At 35.7% G+C, this 24121-nt stretch overlaps 2 protein-coding genes and 1 long non-coding RNA gene across 4 annotated transcripts; 2 read left to right on the forward strand and 1 right to left on the reverse strand.

Moving 5' to 3' along the window:
• Positions 1-888: 888 nt before the first annotated feature.
• LOC124640701 (jupiter microtubule associated homolog 1-like) lies at positions 889-14619 on the reverse strand. Of its 2 annotated transcripts, none has more exons than XM_047178592.1 (4): positions 14519-14619; positions 8822-8924; positions 2598-2770; positions 889-2247 (listed from the first exon to the last, which is right to left on the reverse strand). In XM_047178592.1, exons 1-4 carry the CDS (start codon positions 14571-14573, stop codon positions 2048-2050), a joined length of 531 nt encoding a protein of 176 aa, XP_047034548.1. In that variant the 5' UTR covers positions 14574-14619; the 3' UTR covers positions 889-2047. The 2 variants fall into 2 exon arrangements, with proteins under 2 accessions (XP_047034548.1, XP_047034549.1); XM_047178593.1 differs by having other exon boundaries at positions 14406-14530.
• Positions 2242-2793, forward strand: LOC124640702. The gene is made up of 2 exons (XR_006985584.1): positions 2242-2354; positions 2541-2793. It is a non-coding gene; the product is annotated as an uncharacterized LOC124640702 (long non-coding RNA).
• A 968-nt stretch (positions 14620-15587) lies between the features above and the next one.
• On the forward strand, positions 15588-22387 carry LOC124640853 (gamma-taxilin). The gene is made up of 8 exons (XM_047178787.1): positions 15588-15768; positions 16592-16927; positions 17784-17981; positions 18364-18541; positions 18951-19057; positions 19517-19690; positions 19952-20086; positions 20381-22387. The coding sequence occupies exons 1-8, from the start codon at positions 15700-15702 to the stop codon at positions 21101-21103; spliced, it is 1920 nt and encodes a 639-aa protein (XP_047034743.1). The 5' UTR covers positions 15588-15699; the 3' UTR covers positions 21104-22387.
• The last annotated feature ends 1734 nt before the right edge of the window (positions 22388-24121 follow it).

The raw sequence follows: 24121 nt of genomic DNA on the forward strand, positions 1-24121 counted from the left end.
CCGACCTTATCTAATGCCTTATCTACTTGGAGAGGTTTCCCAGCTATGTGCAACCTTCATAAACTGGCAAAGGTAAATAATAAAAATAAAAAAAACTATTATTAGGTGCATCGGCCCAGAAGTCAGTGTTTTTATAAAAAGTAGTTTAGCATATTCAGTCATTGAGTTCCCTCGATCTTCTCTTCTCTCCATCATCAAGTCAACTTAAAACCTCCACTCTTGTATAGTGCTTATAGACATACAGCTGAGTGTCAAGTTTTTACCCCATGCACGCCTACAACTTCGTAAGTTGTCCTCGATTTCTCAGGGTTTCCATCATCAGATCCTGACCTGACGACTATGGGAACATCTGGAAAGTATACCCTATCTAACAAAAAAATAATTTTGCAAATCCCAAACGTCTAAAGAACAGCAAATAGTAAAGGCAAACTTTTTCATAACCTAAATTCTTGATCGAAAAACCGTTATAAAAAGAGAACCCCATGGTTTTCGGATGATATGAAATACTTTTTTAAATCCACACATTATACTGAATCCAATGATACATGTAAAGTTTCTGTCGACTCTGGGTTTTTTTTTTTGGCCATCTCCTTTAAAACTGACGTGTATCAAATATGAAATGGATATTTCTACATATAATTAACTAGCTTCTGCCAGCGGTTTCACCCGCATCCCGTGGGAACTGCTTTCCGTACCGGGATAAAAGTAGCCTATAGCCTTCCTCGATAAATGGGCTATCTAACACTCAAAGAAATTTTCAAATCGGACCAGCAGTTCCTGAGATTAGCGCGTTCAAACAAACAAACTCGTCAGCTTTATAATATTAATATAGTTTTCAGTTTGTGTGTTAGGTAAATATCGGGTTTTAGCAAAAATAAAACATCTGAATGTGTTTTTCACATTTTGTAATTCATATAAAAATACAATTATCATTATCAATATTATACATAATCGCATTTGCCAGCGAAGGCATACCGTAGTTATTTTGTAATAAAAACCACAATAATTGCAAAACATGAAATGCTAAATTGAGACAAATTTTAAGTACAACATCAACACGAAATAGGCACAGATCAGTCTGTTATAAAAAGTATCAAAATCATCGAAACGCTAACGTACAATCGATACATATCAATTTCAAGCCTTACACGATAATAATCTCTAAACAGCTAGACATCGAGTCGAAGTTTGAATAAAAAATTTAAATAGTTCAAAGTGTTAAATTACTTTGGCCTTGAAGGAAATCTTAACCAAATTGTGACCTTTCGATTCCTAATGGAGAGTTTGGCGAGCAATCGCTTAGTTTTGACACGGAAGCTGGGTATATGTATTGTAACACTAAAATATACGAAAAATAATTTCCTAACTATATAGGTAAATAATACTAGTATTGAAAAGTGTTCCTGTTCAGTAAATATTAAAGATTTCCTTTCTGCGAGGATTGTAAAAGAACCATCGTTATATTATTATCAAGCAAACATTCAGACGCCCGACAGGGGACCAGGCAGCGATCACATGTTTAACGAAACGATCTATACCAACGCAACTTTAGAAAAAAAACAAAGGCACAGCATACCCTAAATAAACCTAACGAAGCGTTTACACCGGACTATTATGTCTTTCTGCATGGATGAGCCCAATTTGGTTACAATTTGGCTTGAGACTTGCATATGTCGCCGATTATAAACACCGTTACATTATAATCTATCTCGCGAGATTTTTAACTGTCGAAATATTGTGACCCGCACCACATTTTTTACAATTTATGGAATTACTATACGTAAAATTATAAACAATGTTGCGGTTTACAATATTTCGATCGTTTACTTACCATAACTAACGGTATTTACAATCTTACGGTGACATATATCAAAATTTATATTCTAGAGTAGGACTTTCCGATTAAAATGCTGAAGTTCGAACACCACTAATGTCAATCCCTAAAATCCGATAATTAAAATGTGCAGATGAGCGTCCAATGTAAACGAACGGAACTGGTCCCACCGGGAATCTTCAGCGCGACGAAACTAAGCTTGCGAGTGTGGCCTTACCACAGGCCTGACGAGAAGCCGCCGGGCGGCACGCGCACGCGCTTCGGGGGCTCCGCCGCCTTGGGCTCGGGCGCCGCCGCCGGCGCGGCCGCCGCCACCGGCGCAGGCGCGGGCGCGGGCGTCGCCTCCGAGGGGCTCTTCTGCCCGTTCTGGCTGGGAGCCTCTGTGCCGTTAGCTGGCCTTGGCTCTTCTTGGCCTGAAATGTCAAATTGCTATTTTAAAATAACTCTATTGGAGAATATTGCCGCTTCTCACGGCAAGAGATAGCTTATAACGCTGTTACTGAACAAATATCACATAGCGGTGACTCATCCAATTATCTTAATTATTAATTAAATACGACCGCAATAATTAAACTTAATGATTATTTATTATGTATCATACATCTTTCATTGATACACAATAATTTATTACACGCACTGACAGAAGAGTGTTATAAACATGACAAAGCATGCTCATTTTACATAATATTTTTTTTTATTTACACAGGTAAAGAAGTGACAACCACATAGTTTTTCCAGACCCTTCTAACAAATCTGTACTCACCAATAGTGGATCCGATAGTTGAGGCCGGTGGACCACGGCGGGTGATCTGCTGCGGCTCGGGCTCCCCTCCGAAGATGTCAGTGTGTCCGCCACCAGGGGGGCGAAGCACCCGGCTGGACAGCCGCGTGTTGTCGTTCAGACCAACATTGAATGATGTGGACGTCATCCTTGCACTGGAAAATAGGAAAAGACATGGTCAGTTCGTGACAAACATGTGGATCATTGTAACTTTACCCGTTTCTGGTTAGCAAATCTTCAAGGATAACTGAAATTAGGCACATTTGTGGTAAAAAAAATAAGTCGTGCACTGTTTGTAGAACAAAGCGAGGAAACATGATTCATTGCGGTTGGTCGCAAGTAAATACACACAAAAAGGACTTTGTACCCGTGCCCCAACTCCAAGAGATGCAAAATACATATTATAATTTCACTTTCATTTTTCACCCACTGACATAGCTCGCATTTCGCGTGGGAAGACAATAATTCGCGTCGATTATTTTCTCAGGCCACTTTAGGCTGTTTTTATGAGACGCCGTATTTAGGGTTAATTTATTTTAACAAGGCTTTGGATAACAATGGGCTTTCTCTTTGGGCCGAAGAAATTAAATATCGTACGCAATATAAAAATATTTTGGCACCGCTCTTATAAATATTTAGCATACTACCTACTTAGTATGTGTCGTACGCATTTAGAACGTTCCGGAATAACTAAGATTTTTTTTTTTTTTTTTATCAGGGGGAAAATCCTCATGGACTACCCTCCACCTGGGGTCGGTGGAGGGGGTGTGCCGGACTCTTACCGGCTAAAAACCCACCCAGTGTTGCCACCAATTACCTTGTGTCGAGGGCACGGGTATCGCCTAAGCATTCTTCCGCACCCGGAATAACTAAGATCCTTTAACCGTCCTTGACCCAATGTTGAAAGATTCCTTTACTAACTATTGATTCTAGACGAGTATACATCACAACATATTTTTGGAGCAATTAATTAAGTACAGCTATTTCTTGGAAATACAGCTTTTATTACATGAAAATGTCAAACAAAAAGACCGTTTTGGTAACAGTTGATTGATTGATAGGCACGTGTTTGTTCAAAAACTATTTTGTGAATAACTGTTTGGTTTCCGTTTTAGGAGCGCGTAGGTGACAGTTATGTACCATTTACAAATCATTAATTCTGTTAAAACATTAGGTTAATCATAATAAATTAGTTTTAGATACTTTCAAAAATCTTGATTTCGGAAAACCGTTTAATTATGGTTCAGATAAATATTTATGATGCGCTTATGATCTAGTTTGTAAAGGAAAAAACTATTTTTACGGTATCTCGTATATCGGTACGATAATACATCGTAAATGCTGTGTCGTTTATTTCCTGTCGATTTAATAATCTTCTATCTATAGACGACTTGTCTCATTCAATAATATCGTGGCATAAGGATATTTCAGTACAACGCGATATGAATTATAAACAGTCATTGTTTACGTAGTTTAATCATATCGACTGTGAGTAATCAATTAAAATTCAGATAGAAAGCTCATTAATATACCAATTCAATTAATTCATATGGTACATCCTTATGGGTTAAACAATGCAATGGCGCAGTTTGAAATGTGCGTCAATCGTTTTTATAATATTGAATTGATGATAACTTTATAAACGTAGAATGTTGTTTTAATTTCACTATATGTATTTTATAGTCGAAAAATATTGCATGATTTCTAACTCCGCTCGGGATTCTGACGGTAGACGGACTGAACAGGCAAACTAAGAGATATTTGCAAGATTCTCTAGTGTAATTTCAATTCTTCAGAAGATACTAATAAAACTCAGCAATAAATAGCAACCAATCAATTGTTTCCGTAACAAATCAAGGCACAATTAATTACTGCATCATCTCAAGCCAGTCACTGGAGCATTTTAATTTAACGACCTCTATCATTGTCTAGAAAAACAATACTTTGTCATAAATTACCTGTCTAATGGCACAGACATACTTCCAAAGGTAATTTTTATAACATTTTCATGTGAATGTGACCTAGGAATTAGGGTCACATGCTCTAAATGACTCTTAAATTGTTGTGACCTGGTTAGCTGTTTTGGACAAACATCCCTTGGTAAATTATGGGGTTAATGCTTTGAGGTCGAGCTAGATATTTAGTCGGTAATTGAACTGCCTGAATACTGAATATTGTATTTTGTGATAAATGGAAATTAATGCTTTGTGCCCTGTGATGAATGGAACTATTGGAAAAGGACCTGTAGTTCACCTATTTTGGGTAGCTAAACTCAGTTAATCGATCATTTATAAAAGAGGAGGTCCATTACAAAAAAAAATATCCACATTATTTATTCAGAAGAGCTGAACAACCCTACGAACATTCCAATTTGAATGTGACATTGAAACAAGTCTGAAATGGATGTAAATCAGCGGCGCGGCAAATGACATGTAAATGTGCATTAAAACCGCTGAACATATCAGCATATTCATCACTTGTTTCTTCTGCATGTTTACCAAGTACCTACACAAACTGTACCCATGCTTATATCTTAACTTGAAGGATATCTTATCTTACTACAGTTCGTTTAGAAATAACTTTGCAATTCTAGGAAGGCTTATGACTGCTTTGGCATTTGTTCGTAGAAATATTAAGTAACGCCTCTCTGGCAGACAGCTTTACCAAAAAACATCAAAACTTTTTTTCATTTAAAAGCTTTGGTTAACTGGTAGCGAACTACATTATCGACTAAACATCTATTCCGCTCACTTTCCGACCCCTTCAATAAAGGGTCGTCAATATATTGTTTAAACTGCAACTGATATCTCATTATCTTATCTAAATTCTATGATAGGGGAAGGGAGAACGCCCTATCTGTGTTTATTAGTTACATTGTTATGGAACGTTAACTTTTTTCATGGAAATTTTAATCAGTTTCATGAAAGGCAAGAATCACACTATTGTATTTTACAACATTAGTACACCAACATCAACGGAGCTTCAGAACACACGTTAAACATTGTAACTAAAGTACACAAAGAGGAAATATACTTGTCAGTCAAAGGGCGTAAACAAAGAAGCATTGTACTAAAATATGGAGACGTGTACAGTACAGTGTTCAGACTGATAATCCGGGTTTAGTGACCTGACACTGTAAACGCTGACAGTCACTTTTAACAGTAAAATGACCATTGATTAATGTTAGCAGTATTCTAGCTAGATCAAAACCGGATAATGTAGAAATGTCGAAAAATGTTATACTGAAGTTACTTTATTAGATGTCTTTTCAGAATCCACAAAGCTACCTTCTCTGTTGGAAAGGTGCCAATTCGGCCAAACTGAAAACTGGAAGTTAGCAATCTTAAATGTCTACTAAAACTCCAAAGGGGAATTCCAATATGTTCATTGAATGTTTTATAAGCAAGATAGAGTTTGCAAAAATAGCAAATGATTAACCACTTACCTAATTGTGGTTTCGCTCGACTGAATAAAAACTTCAATTCGAATTTGTGTTGAAATTACCGACTATCTCACGTAGGACTGAAAAAACTGACACCTCCTCACTCGAATGAATACGAAAATACAATAAAGTATTAAAACTACTGTCCGTTGAACTGCTTTATCGAAATCAAGATAAACTATGAATAATCAGTGAGTCCATTAAACTAGTATTTATTTCAGTAGATATGAATCAGCCTAAAAAAAATCAAAGCTGTCGATTTATTTGATCTTGTTCCGCAGAGTTGATGGGAAATTTTTACTGTTTTTTCTGAACACTCCGAGACATAGTATAGTGGATCATAGAGGGGTCAAGGGGCAAAAAGGGGCCATACGGACTTTAGTTGAGAAGTCCCATAAGGTACAAAGAAGTCCTTATCAGAATAAGTCTGTCTAAAGGGAATGTTTGAAAGGCTAAGTATTTCTCAACAAACACTACACCTGCAGGTATGGCATTTATTTTAAGAAAGGCTGAGATTAGTTAGGAATGTTGTTGTCAATTGAGATCCGGCTAGACCGGCTACACGGCTTAGCGAACGATAATGTTGATTGTAGATGTGCCTGCCCATCTCATTTGCAAACAACAATATTGGTTGCTGCGCGAACGCAAGATTCTCTCAATTATGAAGCCTTTTGAGTGTTTCCATCAGCGAAATACACTTCAAAGTGGATGAGATTTGAGAACCATCGCGGTAAATTTTCGCTACAAAGATCTTGTATAAACCATTGCAGTTCAAATATAATTTGAGGTAAATAAATTGACTGACTAGAGCGACTAGATAAGTTGATTATCAATGAGTAAGCTATACTTATAAGATTTTCAGCAAATGCGTCACTAAATTCGTTACAGTTGTTAATTTTGATTCACGACTGACGAATAACAGCCGTACTGTGACTAACTTACAGTTTCTCGGTAATGTTATCAAAATAATACTGTTACTTGTGCAGTGATTAATGTTTTTATGCTATCTACGAAGATGTTTGCTGCAAAATAAGCTGTCGGAAATAACTAGGTACATTTGCAATTTTCCTGCGACATTTTATGGGAGAAATAATAAATATGGATGTTTTTAAAATTGCATTACAAAATACAATATTTACTATAACTTTCTTAGGTATATCTATATTCTAAACTGATTTTATAGTTTCACGTTTTATACATTCACGAGGTTACTATCGGTACTCACTCACAGGTGGATTAACAACAACTAACTTATAATATTTATACACAATATGAATACAAGTTCCAAGCAAAACCGCATGCTATCTCATACAGCATTGAGCATAAGGTTAAAACGATATGGCTGGCAGATGGCGCCGAGTCGACAGTTGTTTTTCGCAAAAACAATTATTTTTGCACAAACATGGCTGCCAAATTAAATATTAACAGAGTTCGGAGCTAGTTTGAGATAGCAGAAGTTAAAGTATGACTGTTGTAAGTAATGTAGAGGTTTAATTAACTTTAGAAACTATGCGTCACGCTTATGTAGAACGATATAATTTGAAAAAAATACATATGAAATTCACGTGCAATTTCTACCTATCCTTAAAATGGACATTTTAGTTTTTAGAGAAATTGTGAAAGACATACAGTAGTCCAAAAAATCTAAACGACCAATAATTTGAATCTGAAAACAAGAGCTCTTCAATACGCAATTGTACAAGAATGGACAAACTACACACAATAACGAAATCAGGCAAAAAGCAAGACAAAGACAACACACTACCCAAACCATGCAAAAAACAATTTCCAGAACGAGTACCTGTAGAAATGTAGACAAAACAGAATGTCGTGCGCTTACCTAGCGTGTTGACATGATAACCAAAAACTCTATAAAATAGTGAATAATGTGTGAGCGTGCGACGCACCTATTATTATCCGTCATGCTTTCCTAGTACCAAACTATTTCATTTACCACCCCGTGATTAAAAACCGATATTCAACCCCATGCAATTTCATCGGTGTTTATGATAATTACTCACCATAAAAATGAATGACTTTAGTTTACTTGTCAGAAATATAAATAAATCTCTGTCATTTCAAATAAATGATGTAAAAATAAAACATGATTAAGGCACTAAATACTGAAGTTTTTGTGGTAATCAGTAACTAGTTACATTCGGTTTAAAAAGAAACCTAAATCTACAAACGTCACAATACCGCACCCAATCTGCAGACTTATGCAAGTCTAGTTTACCGCAGTTTCCAATGACCATTTTTTGCTTTTCTACAAGAAATCATCTACAGATTGATACAAAGCAAAATACTTTCTAATCTTTTTAGAAAATCAAACAATGGTTACTGAAAACGACCGTCACATAACAAATGCAACAAACACGCGATTTGCAAACGTGAGTATAAAATCTCTCAATTAAAACACCATGTTTGCCAACCGTGCGCCTAGCATTTGTCATCTGAACCAGGACTAAAACAAATAGGCTGCAAATTACCATTTCGACTTGATATTGCTCTGAACTTATTATAGCTAACTAACATAGGAAAAGAGCACTACCAAATCAAAACTTTTAAGGTAGATTCACATGTGACAAACCGCCATGCTGCACACATCTGTCGCCTCGTGGATTGGCGCCAACTCGCGGCGGCCATCACGCGACCGACGCAATCGCGTGACATCGCGTGTTGTCAATGTGCTTCCGCCCTTACCTCATTGCAATAACACGGCAACAAAACAATTTATTCAGCTAAGGGATAATATTAAACTTACCAATTCTCTAAAGCCTCTCGATTGGCAGCCATCCTACCAGTCAGTCTAGCAGAGTGGACGAGATATTGAGATGTCTTTACGTAATGTGTGAGTTCTTTTAACACTGTAACGAAAAAGCGATGCATTCATGGAAATAGAAAAATGTTATACATGCTGGTTAGTTCATGTTTAGTCAAAGATAATTCACACAGAACATAAAAATTTAAAACATTAAAAAGCATTTACAAATAGTAGTACTAATTCGAGATTATTTACTTCGCGTCTATGGCTGTCAAGTAAAATCAATTTGGAATATCCATTCAAAGAGCAATAAATCCATCAGGCGGTGTTGAAACCCAATGTACCGTCATTACATTACCTGTCTAGGGGCCGGGGGCTTCAACCTAAACGCAAAGACAATACGAACGTAGGTTTACCCGATGATTCACTCAATACCCAGCCGTTTTAGGGTTCGGACATATTGGCTAGGGCGCGTCGAGCGAGCGAGCAAGCACACGTGGTGCATATTAATTTCATATTTGTATTACGTATGTTCTAGAGTCGCAATATGTCTTTAATTGTCCGAGTTTTACCGATTATGAATTTGCTTTTGATAACAGATGATGTAAGCGTAAAGACAGTAACTTAAGATGGCCACAGAAGTTCTCCAAGAACTGTAAGCGCAGTTCTAGTTATGAATCCTCGTCTTAGTTCGCACCCTAAGTCATAAAACTATTCATTACCTAAGCTACGCCTGCTGGGTACTTAGTAAGAACTACAACCGGTCATTCGATCTAGGAAGCCAGCCGGAAGGTATGGCTACATTACGATCGATAATATAAATGTTTGAGTCACGGCACAGGAGCGTGAGTTTGTTATTATTGGGTGAAACGAAACGCGATGAGAATCCTAATCAAGCTAGAAAATCCGCAGACTTATGTAACAATGGTCCATTTATGCCGCAGAGGTTCGATTTAAAAAATCTGCATTTCCTATCAATGTCTGTTGCGAATTGCGATCATGATTTGACATGGCGTTTGGATACTGTCATTATATCCTGTCTAAAAGTTCTACAGGCTATACAACAAGCGTCAGACATCCATATTGAGCAGCATGGCAACAAGTCCGTATGTAAACCACTTATAAACTTGTACATTAAACAAGCTAAGAGCGTAGAGGGCGTACGAGATAACTGCGCAGATCGCATTAAATACTCCTTTGATGGCGCAGACGCAGACAAACGCGACGAATTTAAATAAATGAATTTAGACCTTATAGGGAAGGTCGGCTGGTCAAAATTAGGGCGTTGTAGTGACCAATAAGCGAAACGGTTCGCCGATAAACTTCGAGTGCCTCATAATTTGGGTTTTATTGCTCCTTGGACATGTTTCGTCGGCTTTAGCCGCCCACGTTCGCCCAGTTGAATTAAGGGCTCTAGCTATACCGGCTTTTTGGTGTCAAACCAATTCTACCTGAGGTCAAGCTAAAATCAATACTATCCTGACTGGCGCCAAGTTTCCTGTGCTATCTCTATCTCTCCGCGCAGCCTCAAACGTTCTCGTTATGGCAGCCTATAATCATGTATCCAGTCCATACAAGGAATACTGTTTGCCATTAATCTATCACAAACAACATGAACTATAAACGTGACCGTAACCGCTAATCGGATTAACCTACGTCCGCCAATTATATCTTGGTAGAAGGTTTGTGTATTATCAGCATTACAAAAATAGGGATTCCCGGAATTCGAACCGAATCTTCACCTTCACATAAAATTCTTGGAAAGCACTAGTACTTATTCCGGCCTTCGAATGGTTCTAGTGTACCGCATTTCTATTCTTGAATAGTCTACTCTATAACTAATTATGGATTAATAAATAACCAGCCGTGAGTACAAGAGTATCTGTTGGTTATCGAGGCAGCTTGTAATCAAGCGAGGGTAGCCCGGTTACCTAACGAACCTCGGAAGCATTGCTGTCTACTTGTTCCTAGTCAAGTGAAACTACATTTCATCACGTTTACAAATTCTACAGATTTGTGCATAACTAACAACGACCGAGCGATATTTCAGATCTAGTTCATTATCTAAAGTGAATGTCTGTTTTCGGAATGCTTTGGAAGCGAATACTTGAAACTTTGATACTATTTTTGTTCCGGCAATAACGATCTTTGACAAAATGGTATTAAAACGCCGACCACCGATGAATCCAGATTTGGCAGGAGGATGATGGGCTTATAAAATGATGATGATACTTGACCAGTGAATGTACCATTGATAAATGTTGCTTTCAAACCTTCTAACTACTAAAACCACCAAAGCAACAGGAATAGAATGATAGAGAGAGAGAAGAAGAAATGGAAGAAGCAGAAAGACCAGCACCCAAACTTACTAACTAAAAGTCCTGTAAATCAAATACCAAGTCCAAAAGGTAATCAAAAAATATGAGCTGTAAGACAATAGATTACTGTTGCCCAACGAAGCCTTAGCCTAGACTGTAATGAGATTTTTACATAACTTCCTAATGAAAAAAGTAACTTTATCCTTTATCTTAATAAGAAATATTGAGCTAAGAGATATTTTCCTGTACAAAATAAAGGTCTTGTTTGTGCCAAAACATTTTTCGCCGAGTAGAAAACAGGAATTGGCAGCTTCAGAGGTAAGACTTCAGATAAAACTAAAGAAAACACGAGATAAAATACTAATCATCTAGCGCTTAGAAATCTAAGAGAAACTTAGAATCCATATGTACGCGATAAGCCAACCTTTCACTATTTCTAATTGACAATCAACGTTGTATCTCTGGTTTCTCATCACAAGGGAATATAAGTGATAACGAGAATAATAATTAGCTGTTTGACTAGCCAACAAGAAAGCCTTGTCTTTCTTTGGCATTCTTGACTGTGCCAGAGAAAAGCATTATTTGATTCGTCCTCATATAGGTACGGATATTTCAATTTCCAAAGAAACCTTAGCCGAAATTACGCTTCAGGGATTCAGGCAGGATTATCTACTTGCCAACAAAATCTCAAGCAATGCCTTCAAGCAAAACGTGTCTTGGCAAAACGCCACCAAACATAAGATTAAGTAGTTTATCTAATTAGTCCTAACTTATTCATGATTGCCGAAATAGCTGTTCAGCGTCTTTGTTCAATACAGTTACCTGTTACGAATGAGGGCAAATCTAATTACCAATCGATAATCACGAAAGAACAAAAACTCGTAAACGAAGGTTCATTAGATCGGAATGTTGATGCACGCACCGAGGAAGTAGGTGCCAATATGGAATACATGGATATACATGCAAATATGGAGCAGTGACGGAGTACGAAACTCCAGGAATGGTGCGGCCGTCCTTTGTAGTGGACAAGATATAAGGCCTCTGTGCAATTGGAAATATTATACTGATTAAATATGAGATTTGATACTTCTGAGGCTGGTTATAGAGTTAGGATGAAGGAATGTTTGTGGTCAAAATTATGCTCTATCGAATTACTTGAAAAGTAGGTTGGTTCCCCTAAAATGGTAATTGAATTACTAGTACGAAATCAATTGAACAGTACACCATCCAAAAAGGTGGCACGGAGACCCATTTTAGGCTGTGTAGTATTTATTATAGTCAAGATAGAGTCAAGATATTAGAGGTTTGAATATATTTGGTAAATAAATACTAATGATAAACTGAGAAACATAATACCTATAGCTACTCTATCAATGTGTCCACCTAACAACTTCAAAATAACAGGATAAATAATTTCAGGGAAATTATTCAGTGCAAATAAATGTTAATAACAGGATATATTTGGGATGTTACAAACAAATATGTTTGAAAAATTTTCTTCCTTAACTTAAAACATTTTAATATTTTAATGATTATAATTCCAAGGAAGTTTTATGACAAAGACACAATTTTACTGTTTACTTCATAATGTCTATTAATTATAATCTTCATAATAAATTTATCTACCATAGAAAGTCCATAAAACATCAGAGACTACATGGCAGAAATAGAACCAATTGTTTGAGCTGAACATTATGATATTGATAAGACTCAATGAGTTGCATTTATAAAATTATTGCTGCTTTAAAAAATAAAATTAAGGGATGACTTGTTATATCTGACCAAATTAAGTGAGTACTATGAGAAGTGCGTCCATTACCAGATCACAGAGACACTAATTTAGAGAAAGAAATCAGAAAAATCAAATTGCAGTAAATCAAATAATGCCCTTATATCAGTATGTGGGATTGTGGGCGATACCTCAGGAAACAATTAAGTAATTAAAATAATGGAAGACAGACTCACATAAAGAGTTACATTTAACAACAATATCTGATAATGATGAGTCATAATAAACAAAAGTATTATAACGGTTTATTTGAAATTGCACCGTTTTCAGCGACAATCACTAGAGGTCATTATAGTTCGGCCATTCAGAGAATGCGTTCCTGACACGTCGCGATTGAACTGACGACGTAACTACATTCATTGATTATTGATATAATAATGTTGTTTTAATGCTCCTCAATTGTTAAAACGGTAAACAACCAGCAAAAATATTTTTATCGTAACTGCAACGCCATTGCAAAGTTACGTCGTCAGTTCAATCGCGACGTGTCAGGAACGCATTCTCTGAATGGCCGAACTATAGCATGATGTAAATAACGATAAACTATGAGAAGTGATAATTAAGGTCATTGACTGATAGGACTGTTACATAGGGAAATATTAAATTATATTGTATCTAAAGCAAATTATTTAGGTTTACCTGCAGTGAATCTCAAGACCATCTCTACCTGTCTACCCTGGCAGTTTTATTGTAATTTTAAATAATGTAAAATAGTTTTTTTATTATTTTAGTACTTTTGTTATAGTCTGCTAACCTAAGAGTTGCAGCTAATTCTAAATGTTGTGAGAAAATGTTACGAATATTACTGCTTGTTTTATAAACATTAATAATTAGGTAGCAACTTTGTGATAACACAGTGGTATATTGTTTCAACTTCATACATCTTGACTAAACGCAGTGTAAAATCACTCAACACAAAGTTCATGGACCTAGCCATCTTTATGCCTTGACCAAAAAGATTAAAAAACCTTTGCAGGTAACAACGAAATATGTTTTATTTTTAGAATACAAATGCTAGCCACATTCCAGACAAGGAAAAATGTACAAAACCAAAGCACATTACGTTCATAACGGCACAAAATGAAGTGCACCCACATCCACACGGCAAAAAACCATGAGAGCACATGAAACACGCCAATTATGAGTTATTTTAGATCTCTAACTGTAAAGATAATGAATCTATCGTACATGTAGTGCGGTCACTCCATTCATGCGGCAAACAAAATATAACGGTTGATTCTTTTGTTCCAACGTTCCGAGCGATAGCGTGTGATTAAATCCGGTAAAATCCGATTTTTAACGCGATTCCGTATGCAAATACGGAGTGTAATCCACACGCCCGTGCCTAGAGACTTGGATATCTCGTCCTGCGGCATTAAGGCGCATTGACCTTTACAAAAATCTTGAAAAATAACGGCTCGCGTCCAACGTCTGGCGGCCGGTGTCAATTTTTTGCTTGTAAAATAAACGTACTCACCAAGGTAATAACACACTCAAATATTTCACAACAAATGTTTCAGAACTATAACGGAAATGAATAAGGTCTAAAAGCGTTTTTAAATAATTTTTATCAGAGAAAAGATTACTCACCGACTGGTCGCTTCTCTTCTTTTTGACGGAATGCGTGTGAGTGAGACAGAATCATCTAGTGTTGTAGTTGAATGACATGCGAATCTACTATGCGTTCCACCGCACCGGCTATATCAATTATTTTATGAAAACCTTTAACGATTAATAAATTCAGAAATTGAATATATTTTTACATAATATAGGTATTGGAAAAAACTAAATGAAATTTTGTATTGGTGACTGACGGTAACTAATTTTGATAATATCTACTACTAAGGGGCAAGAATAGCAACCTGAAGGATTGTTTTTTGCTATGGGTAATGTGACTATATAAGTTCACGAGCTGAACCCCAATAACATCTCTTAATAGGTACTGAATTGTTTATTACTTATCTTACCAAATAGTAATTTAGGTATATTAATTACGTAATTTTGAATAATGTGAGGTTTTCAGTACAATCAACAAAATTGCAGGAAATCAATATATACGATATAAATAGTTGAGAATTTTCTAAAACAGAAGAATTATTCGAATTTGGCAACTTTATTGTGTGTACTGAAAATATCCAGTTTTAACCGGATTGAACGTTCAAAAACTTATTTATTTTCATTTAATCAGTTTTTTATTATTTAATTAGCAAACATATAATTAAATGTAATATTATAGCTCCGGGTAAGAAATAAACTCATTTTATGAGCTTAAACATTATGTTTTGGTATTTCTAAACGTTTAGTCACAGTGTTGCTATGATACTAATCACATCACTAATATTAAATCGATTACCGTGTGATCTTAGCATTGGTACTAAATAAATCGAGCACTGTGATTTACCTTTTTAAACTTTCATTACCTACTCATTGTAATTAGCCGTCACAAAAGTATATTAAATCGTAGTTGTGCATGGTTATGATCAATGTTACCGGGAAAATTATTCAAAATCTCAGGATCTTGTCATTTTTAAATTTGAGGATTTCAAAAAAAAGAGTATTCTAAAAATACAGAGTAAAAAACAAAAATAATAGTATTATGCCATTCACTTCTTTTCATTTTACTCGGTGAGTAAATCGATTCTGCGGTGCTATTGTTAGGAGTATTCGAATAATTCGATTCTTTCTCTATTTGAAAACTGCCGACAACCCTACGAGAAACGTCTTGTTCCGTTTTGTTTAGAAAATTTTCAGAAGAGCTAAATTGTTTTAAAATGGAAGCAGCTACGGAAGAAACCCAAAAAGAAAGTACAGAAAATGTGCAATCGAATAAAACCGCTACCGTAAGTGTTATTTTTTTTATAATTCCAAGCGGTTTATAAATAGAATGCTATCGGATGTCGGTAAACGATTTTCTCCCTTTTTCATGCAAATTACTAGTATTTAGCAAGATTTCTACTTGTATTCAAGTAATGAACAAATATTTTAATAAGATTTAGGCTAAGTGATGCTTGTAAAATGTTTAAATTAAGTCGAAAATGGGAGAAATAGTTAACCTTAAAGTTTGTTGGCATTTTGCCAATTCCCCTAATGTTTTTGATATTTTTGTTCGGAAGCACGTTTCACATGCTTTCTGCTTTTATGGTCGAAGGGAATGAGCAGCGGAACTATAAGTTAGCTCCCGTGATTCCTGGGATACCTTTTATTAAGTTTCAAAGTTACAAGGAGCACTTCAACAACTCTTTGAAATGTTATTTACCATAAATGTACGCTTGGACTTTTCACCTGTCAGAGTCAAATTTCGTATTATTATGATTCATTTGAGAAATAATTAAGCTGTTACATGTATATAGGGAAGGAGTGGGTCTCATACTGATTTAGGTCAAATTATTACTTAGGTGGGGGTTTCTATTTATAGGTCACTGCTACCTGTATTTTTAAGTTCTTGACAGGACAACATTTCTGTAGTACTAAAATTATGCACACACAATGTGAGTGAGCTGTTGGTATGACTGGTATATGAAATCAATCTCTGTTCCTACTTAAGTAACAAATTCTTAAGAGAGCAAAAACATTCAGAACTGAATACACTCAGTCAGACAACTCTTACCTTATTGTTGTTTTAAATTTTACCCTTCTTTTACTAATATTCTCTCTGAATTCCAGGAAAAAACTCCAGAACCAACACCACCGTTAGAAGTCAAAAAAGGAAAACGGGACGACCGAACCAAGAGAGATGACAAAAACGTAGAACAGTTCATGAAATCCCTCAACTCTGTACCAACGTTGGAAGAGAAGTTGTCTCTAGTTTGTAAGAAATATGTACAGACAGCTGATGATAACAAGAAGATGCAATTTTACATTAAACAGTCTGACAAACGTCACGCCATGTTGTTGAAAGAAAAAGAGCAATTACAGCTAGAATTTAATAAGACTATCCTTGTTAAATCTAAGTTAGAGAATCTCTGCAGGGAGCTCCAGAAACAAAATAAGGCTATTAAGGTATGTAAAAATAGAACATCTAAATTGGTTCATTCATTCAGAAGCTGATGCCACACATAGACCCTTCAAACTTATAAGAATTTACAGTTTTGATCTTGGCACTCATGTTACAAGTGCTAAGTCAGAGTATAACACAGAAAGTGGTTGTATGAAAGATATAAGTTGTTGAATGTTGTAACCATAAAGAAGAAATTACTTTGTAATGAACAATATATTATTTTGTTATACCAAAATTTAATAACAGAGCAGCATTATGAAATTATTTACTTTTCTTTAATAAACACTGTGTTGCATAAATCTCTCAGTTATGTAATAGATTTATACAATTCTCCATGCTATTATGCATAAAGTCAGGAGAAGACTATTTATTAAAATGTTTTCATAACAATTACATACTTTATGATAAAGAGTCTTTCTCATTGTAATAGCTCAACAGAGACTTTATAAAAGCATCCAAATTACCTATTTATAGAAAGCTCTGATGCCGAAATTGAAATACACATTTTCGGAATACATAGCACTTTCCTGTACATAATATGAATGCTATATCTACTGTTAAATATGATAGAATAGCTAGGAAAATATAATGCAAGTTATCAAAGACGACAGGCAAATGCCGTGGTATTATTAAGTATGCTAAAACTTGAAAGCATATGATTTGAGTTTTAGCAACAACTTCTAAACTAAATAAGACTGTTATTTCTCTTACCCTAATTCATACCTTTACGTTATTTATGTAACTATACCGTTTTGTCGAAAAAGTAACTGTCTAAAACAGGTAATATACAACTTTGAACTGTATTCTTACTATTAATTAAAACAGCAAACTGTTGACCAATAAATAATTTCATCACAGGAAGAATCTCTGCTAAAAATCCGCGAGGAAGAAGAACGCCGTAAGGAGACTCAAGCCAAGTTCCAGAACACCCTGTCAGAGATCACCGCTATGCTGCAGCAGAATAATGAAAAGAATGCTAAGCTGAGGGATGATAATATCAGCATGAGCGAGAAGTTCAAGTCTGTTGTGCAGCAGTACCAGTTGAGGGAGCAGCAGGTTTGTGGACTAAATAATGAAACTAAAATACGATTTTTCAATCTCCAAATAACATCCATCTGAAGAGAATATACGACGTTTCAACAGCTTTTGATTAGAAAATGTGTTAGACAGCCATTTTTGTCAGATAGATTCAGATCATTTTTATCAGAAGCAGACAATAATTACATAATAATTGTAATTTTGTCGATTTTACTTATTTTGCATAACTGTACCTACATAGTAAAACTGTATTCACGTAAAATAGTATAATGAAAAGGTTTATAAAAAATCCTCAAATGGAGTGTTTTCCTCGCCTCCTCTAAAGTTATCTTTTTGTATCTATTGTTAATTTTCTCTTCACCATCGACATTCATCTAAAACCATCAATACCACTCCCCAGGTTGACAAAATGGCGAAACAGATGGCGTTAGAATCTCAGCTGTCAGACGCGAAGATGCAGAAGGCGAGTCTAGAGCATCAGGCTGACAAGGAACGCTTGCTGGCTGAGATGGAACAACTAAAAGTCACTCTAGCGCAGTACAGGGCCAAGATCATGGAACTGCAGGGCACGGAGACAAGTGAGTAGAGAGACTCTCAGATGGCTGGTACATCTTTTGAGTAAAAGGGTTCAATTTAGCTATGTATCATTTTGTTGATTGTATTATATGTATAACAAATGGTACCAATTGTCCAGCTGGCAATAGTTCTTCCATTAGCGTCGTTTGTGATAATAAATGGTTTTTCTTCCTTTCTTTCTTTCTTTCTTTTTTTCTTTCATTATGTCTAGGACAGATGGTGGCATTGAAGCCTAACTCATGTACATTTTTAACTAATTAACTGAATTACAAAAAGGATTATGTTGTTTCTTCTTATTTTTACTTCGTGTGTAGGTCAGATGATATACTTTTTCAACTTTTCATCCACAAGCGCTTCTTTGAGAGTAAGGTATTAAGGTATTGAAAATGATTATGTTTTGTTCCTTTCCAGGTCTGCGCGGTCAGCTCGCAGTGTACACGGACAAATATGATGAGTTCCAAAACGCGTTGGTCAAGAGCAATCAGATGTTCGGTGGTTTCAAGGAACAAATGGAGAAGGTCAGTTTAGTTTTTCTGTTCTTAAAATCATGTTTAGTGACTGATCAATTATATCTATGATGTTGTTTTCTTTTGTTTAAATCTTGGCTCTCTTTTGGCTATTTCTCTGCTGTAGTCAGTCCACTTTAATCCTGTTAAGAGAATAAGGACTTCCGTATTTTATTCCAATTTGTTAAGCTTCCCTTCGGACATAGGCAGATGTCGGCTCAGTCGGCGCTTAAATGGTCAAAGTGTAAGAATGAATGGTGACGATTAAGAGACATGAGAAAGACGAACTCGGTTGACGATAGAAGTTAGCCCATTCATTTCCATTCGGTGACTATAGACAAATGACGGTCATGCGTAGTGGCTATTGAGAGCAGCTGGGCGCTGGTCATGAGCGATAAGCGTCTGTGTCTGAACTGAAACTTCAAAATGCCCAAAAACTAAATTAAACCAAACTAAATATGTTATTTTCAGATGTCAAAGAAGATAAAGAAGCTGGAGAAAGAGTCCCTGTCGTGGAAGACGCGGTGGGAGACGTCGCAGACGGCGCTGCTGGACATGTGCGGCGAGCGGCAGGCCAGCGAGGAGCGCTGCGCCGCCGCCGCCCGCCAGCTCGCGCACATGCAGGGGCTCTGCCGCACGCTGCAGGTACATACCAAAGACTTCAACAAACCTTTCCACACGATCAATCATCGCTAGTACTCATTGTGACAATTTGCCTTACTACCTTAGTACATTTGCCTCTGTTCCTTATGCATTCCAATTTGACACAAGTCATAAAAATGAACCTTATTGATTAATTTCGACTTTATTCACGGTAAATTGTAAGAAAATCTAGGGGTTCCTCAAAGCCCTATACTAGGCCCACCCCTATTTTGTATGGAGAACTTATACAGACTTATGCTTTAGGCGGAGCGCACGTCGCTGCTGGCGACGCTGAAGGACAACAACATCGAGCGGCCCCCCCTCCCGCCCGCGCCGCCCGCGCCGCCCGCCCCGCCCGCGCCGCCGTCCGTCGCTCACCAGCCTGCTTCTAATGCTAAGGTTTGTACTTCCATCTGTTTCTATATATTGTTTCTATTGCCTGTGGTCTGTGTTCAAACTGTCTTGACAAAAAATTGTAAATTATATGATAATCGTCATCGGTGATCGTCGGATGTCAGCGGTACTGTAAATAATATTCAGTTTACCGATACACATAGGATTCATGTTGAATGTTAAATGATAAGATTTCATGTGATATTTTCCCAGCACATATTTAATGGAAAATATAATTGTATAACAATAAATTACTACTATGTACTAAGTTTAAATCTAATAATACGTAATGTCTTCCAGGTGGACGCCATGGCGGCAAATTGCGCACAACTTCGCCAAAGTCTTGCACACTTACAAAGTCAATTGAACACTCTCACAAACAAACAGAAGGAAGAATCACCCGCGCCTGAAAAGCCTGAAAAAACTGAGAAGAAAAAATCCAAATCTAAGAAGAGTAAAGCTGAGAAAGCTAAAGCAGAGGCTGAAAAAGCAGCCGCAGTTAAGGAACCGGAAAGTGATGAGTCAAACGCAAAAGATTTAGTAGAAGAAATCCCACCCAGTGCCAGTGAAGAAACAGTTCAAGATTCAAGTGAAGCCGAGAAGGTTGATGAAAAAACAATAGAAAACCTATTACAAGCTATCAACAACGCCAATATCAACCTCTGCGATTTAGAAGTAGTTAATGACGAAGTTTCAGAGGAAACGTCACAAGAAAACTCTGAGAAAGTAGAAATTAATGAAGTTAAACCTGAAACTGTCGAAGTCAAAGAATCGACATCAAACGAAAGTCTCTCCGCATCCCCTGTAGATGAAACTGTAAACAAAGATGAAGTCACAAAAGTTAATGAAATCATAGACACTAACCTCAATGATGTCAACGAAGTTATTTCTAAGTTTTTAAATGAAGTTACGGAAGTATCAAATGTGAATGGGTGTGAGGACGCGAATGTATCAGTTGTGGAATCGTCGAACGAAGAAGTTTCGCACTTAAACGAAGTGAAACCGATCGTAAGCGACGCGTAAACAGTCAATTGTGTACATAAATTTTAGTGTTTTGGACTTTTCTACGTTGTTTTAGACAATTAATACGTTTTGGAACATATTTTGATGTTGTATCATACACATTTGGTTGGCCTATACGTCTGTTACTATTTGTATTAAATTGCCAGTATTACTAAATAGGATATCAAAACTGCAGTGTATGTCTACATTATATTTATTGTTTCAATAAAATAATACATAAATTATGCTGCTTATTATTTGCTAGTCTTTACAAAAATACGCAAAATTTCTTTAAAATAAAAATTCTTTAATATTTGGAGAATTCTTTATTGCCAATGATCAAGAAATGCAGCCAACGAGTTTAAATATACTTATTTGTCTGTCTGTACGAAAACTTCATAACATACCTACTAAATGTGTGTGATTCAATATTTTTGTAATAAACAACTTATGATCTTTATTATTATTTTTTAAAAAGTAAAGCTTTCTCTTCCCTAAGTTTATACGTGACAAAGATACAATACGAATTTAAAAATTAATGTAAGTTTGAATTTTTTGTATACTAATGCAGGTTATGATCTTAATTTCAATAAAAAAATGCCAGTTAAACGATATATTTCTTGAGTAACAGTCAAAAAGTGCCTAAAAATCTAGTCAGGTTACGGTCTACATTTTGAACTTAAGAATTGACGAATTTTATAGCTACTTACACGGTTTTGTTTACAAAAATTTGATTAATCCTGATTTTCTGTTTTTTTTTTCATTATTGTGCATTTTAATGTAATATTAACATCGTAAACTTTGTTTTACCTTGTATAATATGCTGTTGAAATACAATTTTTCTTTAGATAACGCACAAACTTATAATAATAGTGTATGTGTATTGAATGACCGAGTATGGAAGCCAAGTGAATCATTTTTGATTCTATTTTGAACACCACAATATTTTCGCTTATGATTTAAAAAATCTATGTTTTTTTACTAAGTTATAGGAAACCGAAGTATTTCACGCATTATGCCATTTATAAAACGTGTTTTTTTCTTAATATTTTTTCTTATGGAAGTTATTTTTCTTTCTGATTTCGAAATGAACTTGTTAAAGTAAATGTGTATGTCAATGTACAAAATGTGGTAAGTATTATAATAACTGTTATATAACCCTATGAACGCAGATGAACATATTGTTAAGAAGATGTTTTGATTCTGAACGTGTTGACGTTTTGTTTAATTTTTATACTGTAATGTGTTGTGTTAGACCAAGAATTTCTGTTTTTCTAAATAAAGTTAGATTTTGTAACTATCAAATTTTTGCATTTTCTTTCGACACCCCTCTCCTTATACAGTAGAGGGAGTACCTATTCATCTAAAATATTTTATAATCACAATAATTGAAATCATTATCGAATATCGCCCAATCAATCAGATCAATCTTAAAACACGCAATAAAATTAATTAAAGTCAAAAGAATCAATAAAAGCGATAAATTCAGAAAAACCTGTAATCAAAAGAGATAAACTAGTAAAGATAGTCTTGTATAATCCAAAAATGACTTTTTCACCCTCTTACGTCAAGCGGAAGAGAAAGGAAGGTTGACCAAAACACGCAGAATTAAAAAAATATTATCTAGACTTTGTTACTTATTGCACAAAATATTGCAGTTAGCGTGTACTTCTTATTTTAGTTATAGCATTTACCGGTTGCAGGTGCAGAGGCCATTAGATCAGCGATCGGTTGCGCATACGCATTGTAATGGAGTAACTGGTTACAATTTAGACCTTTGACAGCCAGTCGATAGGTACGGATGATCAGAAGTTACTGTCTGTCAAGTAATCTTATTTTCTTACCCAGGGGAACCTTTTTCGGAAGGCACAGATTTTTTATTTCATGAAAGCGGATGAGCCATTCTCTTGTGTGTAAATACACATTTTCTTGTACATACCTGTGACTTGACGACTCCACCACTTTTGAGTGCTCCCGCGCTTGCGTATACCTCATGATTCGTATTCCATTGAGACTGGACTGCACCAGCATTGTTGAGAACAGACCACTAGATCCAGAATCCAGATACTTTTTTACTCGTCCGTGGATGCAGACAATGATTTTATACTGGTAACTACCTACTAGCATAGTTGTGCTCCTAAGCCTACGAGTTTGCGATACAACAGTTTTTTTTTCATACAAGTATTAAAAGCAGGTCATGCTCGGTTCAAGGTGTTTCCATTATTGAAGTTCAGTGGGTCTTGGTTATAGATGTAATAAAGACTTAGAATTATGGACTTAGGTCACATTTTATACATGATTGGGAGGTAATCAAAATAAAAGTGTTCTGTTTAGGGAACTAAGTATTTTTCGTAATAACAAACAAATCATTTAATGTTAAAAAAATATAGGCACTATTTGTGTACCTAGATATCACAAATTAAAGAGAGCGTCCACCCTTCACCACTTCCTTTATGTTTAACTGGAAACTGGGAAGAACGAGTGGCTCAACAAATTCTATAGTAAACTATTTATTATATGTCCGTTAGGTTTGAAGAACCTGTATAGGTACTTACTATACCTGCGTACGTTACTTAACTGTATTCAACATATAGCATCCGAGTTTTGACCCCAGAGGAAAGGAGATTTTTGGATAGTGATTTCAAAAGCATAAACAAAGGTAAAACAGACAATACTTTTTAAAAATCGGTAGCAAGATTTAATGGCCCCACACAGATGCGTTCATCCATTGCACATTGCATTATTAAGTTATCGATCTTCCATTACAATTGTAAAAATCTATTTATTTTCTTTCCAATCGCTTTTCTTTCAAAGCCTAAAAGAAAACTAAGAAATTGACCAAGAAGCACGGAACAACTTTTTTAGAACGTCTTTAATAATTTTTTTTTTTTTTATCGCTTAAAAACTTTTTGAATTCAAAATAAAATTATATTACTTTCGAGAAAAAACTGGTGTTAAAAGTGTTATTGTTATTTAATTATCTACTTACAGACGCCGACAGAAAAAGGTCGAGAAAAAATAAAGACATTATAATTCAAA

This window comes from Helicoverpa zea, chromosome 21 (assembly GCF_022581195.2).
Source record: "Helicoverpa zea isolate HzStark_Cry1AcR chromosome 21, ilHelZeax1.1, whole genome shotgun sequence".
NCBI classification, from domain to species: domain Eukaryota; kingdom Metazoa; phylum Arthropoda; class Insecta; order Lepidoptera; family Noctuidae; genus Helicoverpa; species Helicoverpa zea.

Coding starts and splice junctions, on each gene's coding strand:
- LOC124640701 (XM_047178592.1), bottom strand. CDS start 14,573: ATGATTCTGTCTCACTCACACGCATTCCGTCAAAAAGAAGAGAAGCGA. Junction 2,771..8,821: donor CGAGAGGCTTTAGAGAATTG/GTAAGTTTAATA, acceptor CCTATTTTCCAG/TGCAAGGATGACGTCCACAT. Junction 2,248..2,597: donor AACTATCGGATCCACTATTG/GTGAGTACAGAT, acceptor TTGACATTTCAG/GCCAAGAAGAGCCAAGGCCA.
- LOC124640853 (XM_047178787.1), top strand. CDS start 15,700: ATGGAAGCAGCTACGGAAGAAACCCAAAAAGAAAGTACAGAAAATGTG. Junction 15,769..16,591: donor AATCGAATAAAACCGCTACC/GTAAGTGTTATT, acceptor TCTGAATTCCAG/GAAAAAACTCCAGAACCAAC. Junction 20,087..20,380: donor AGCCTGCTTCTAATGCTAAG/GTTTGTACTTCC, acceptor AATGTCTTCCAG/GTGGACGCCATGGCGGCAAA.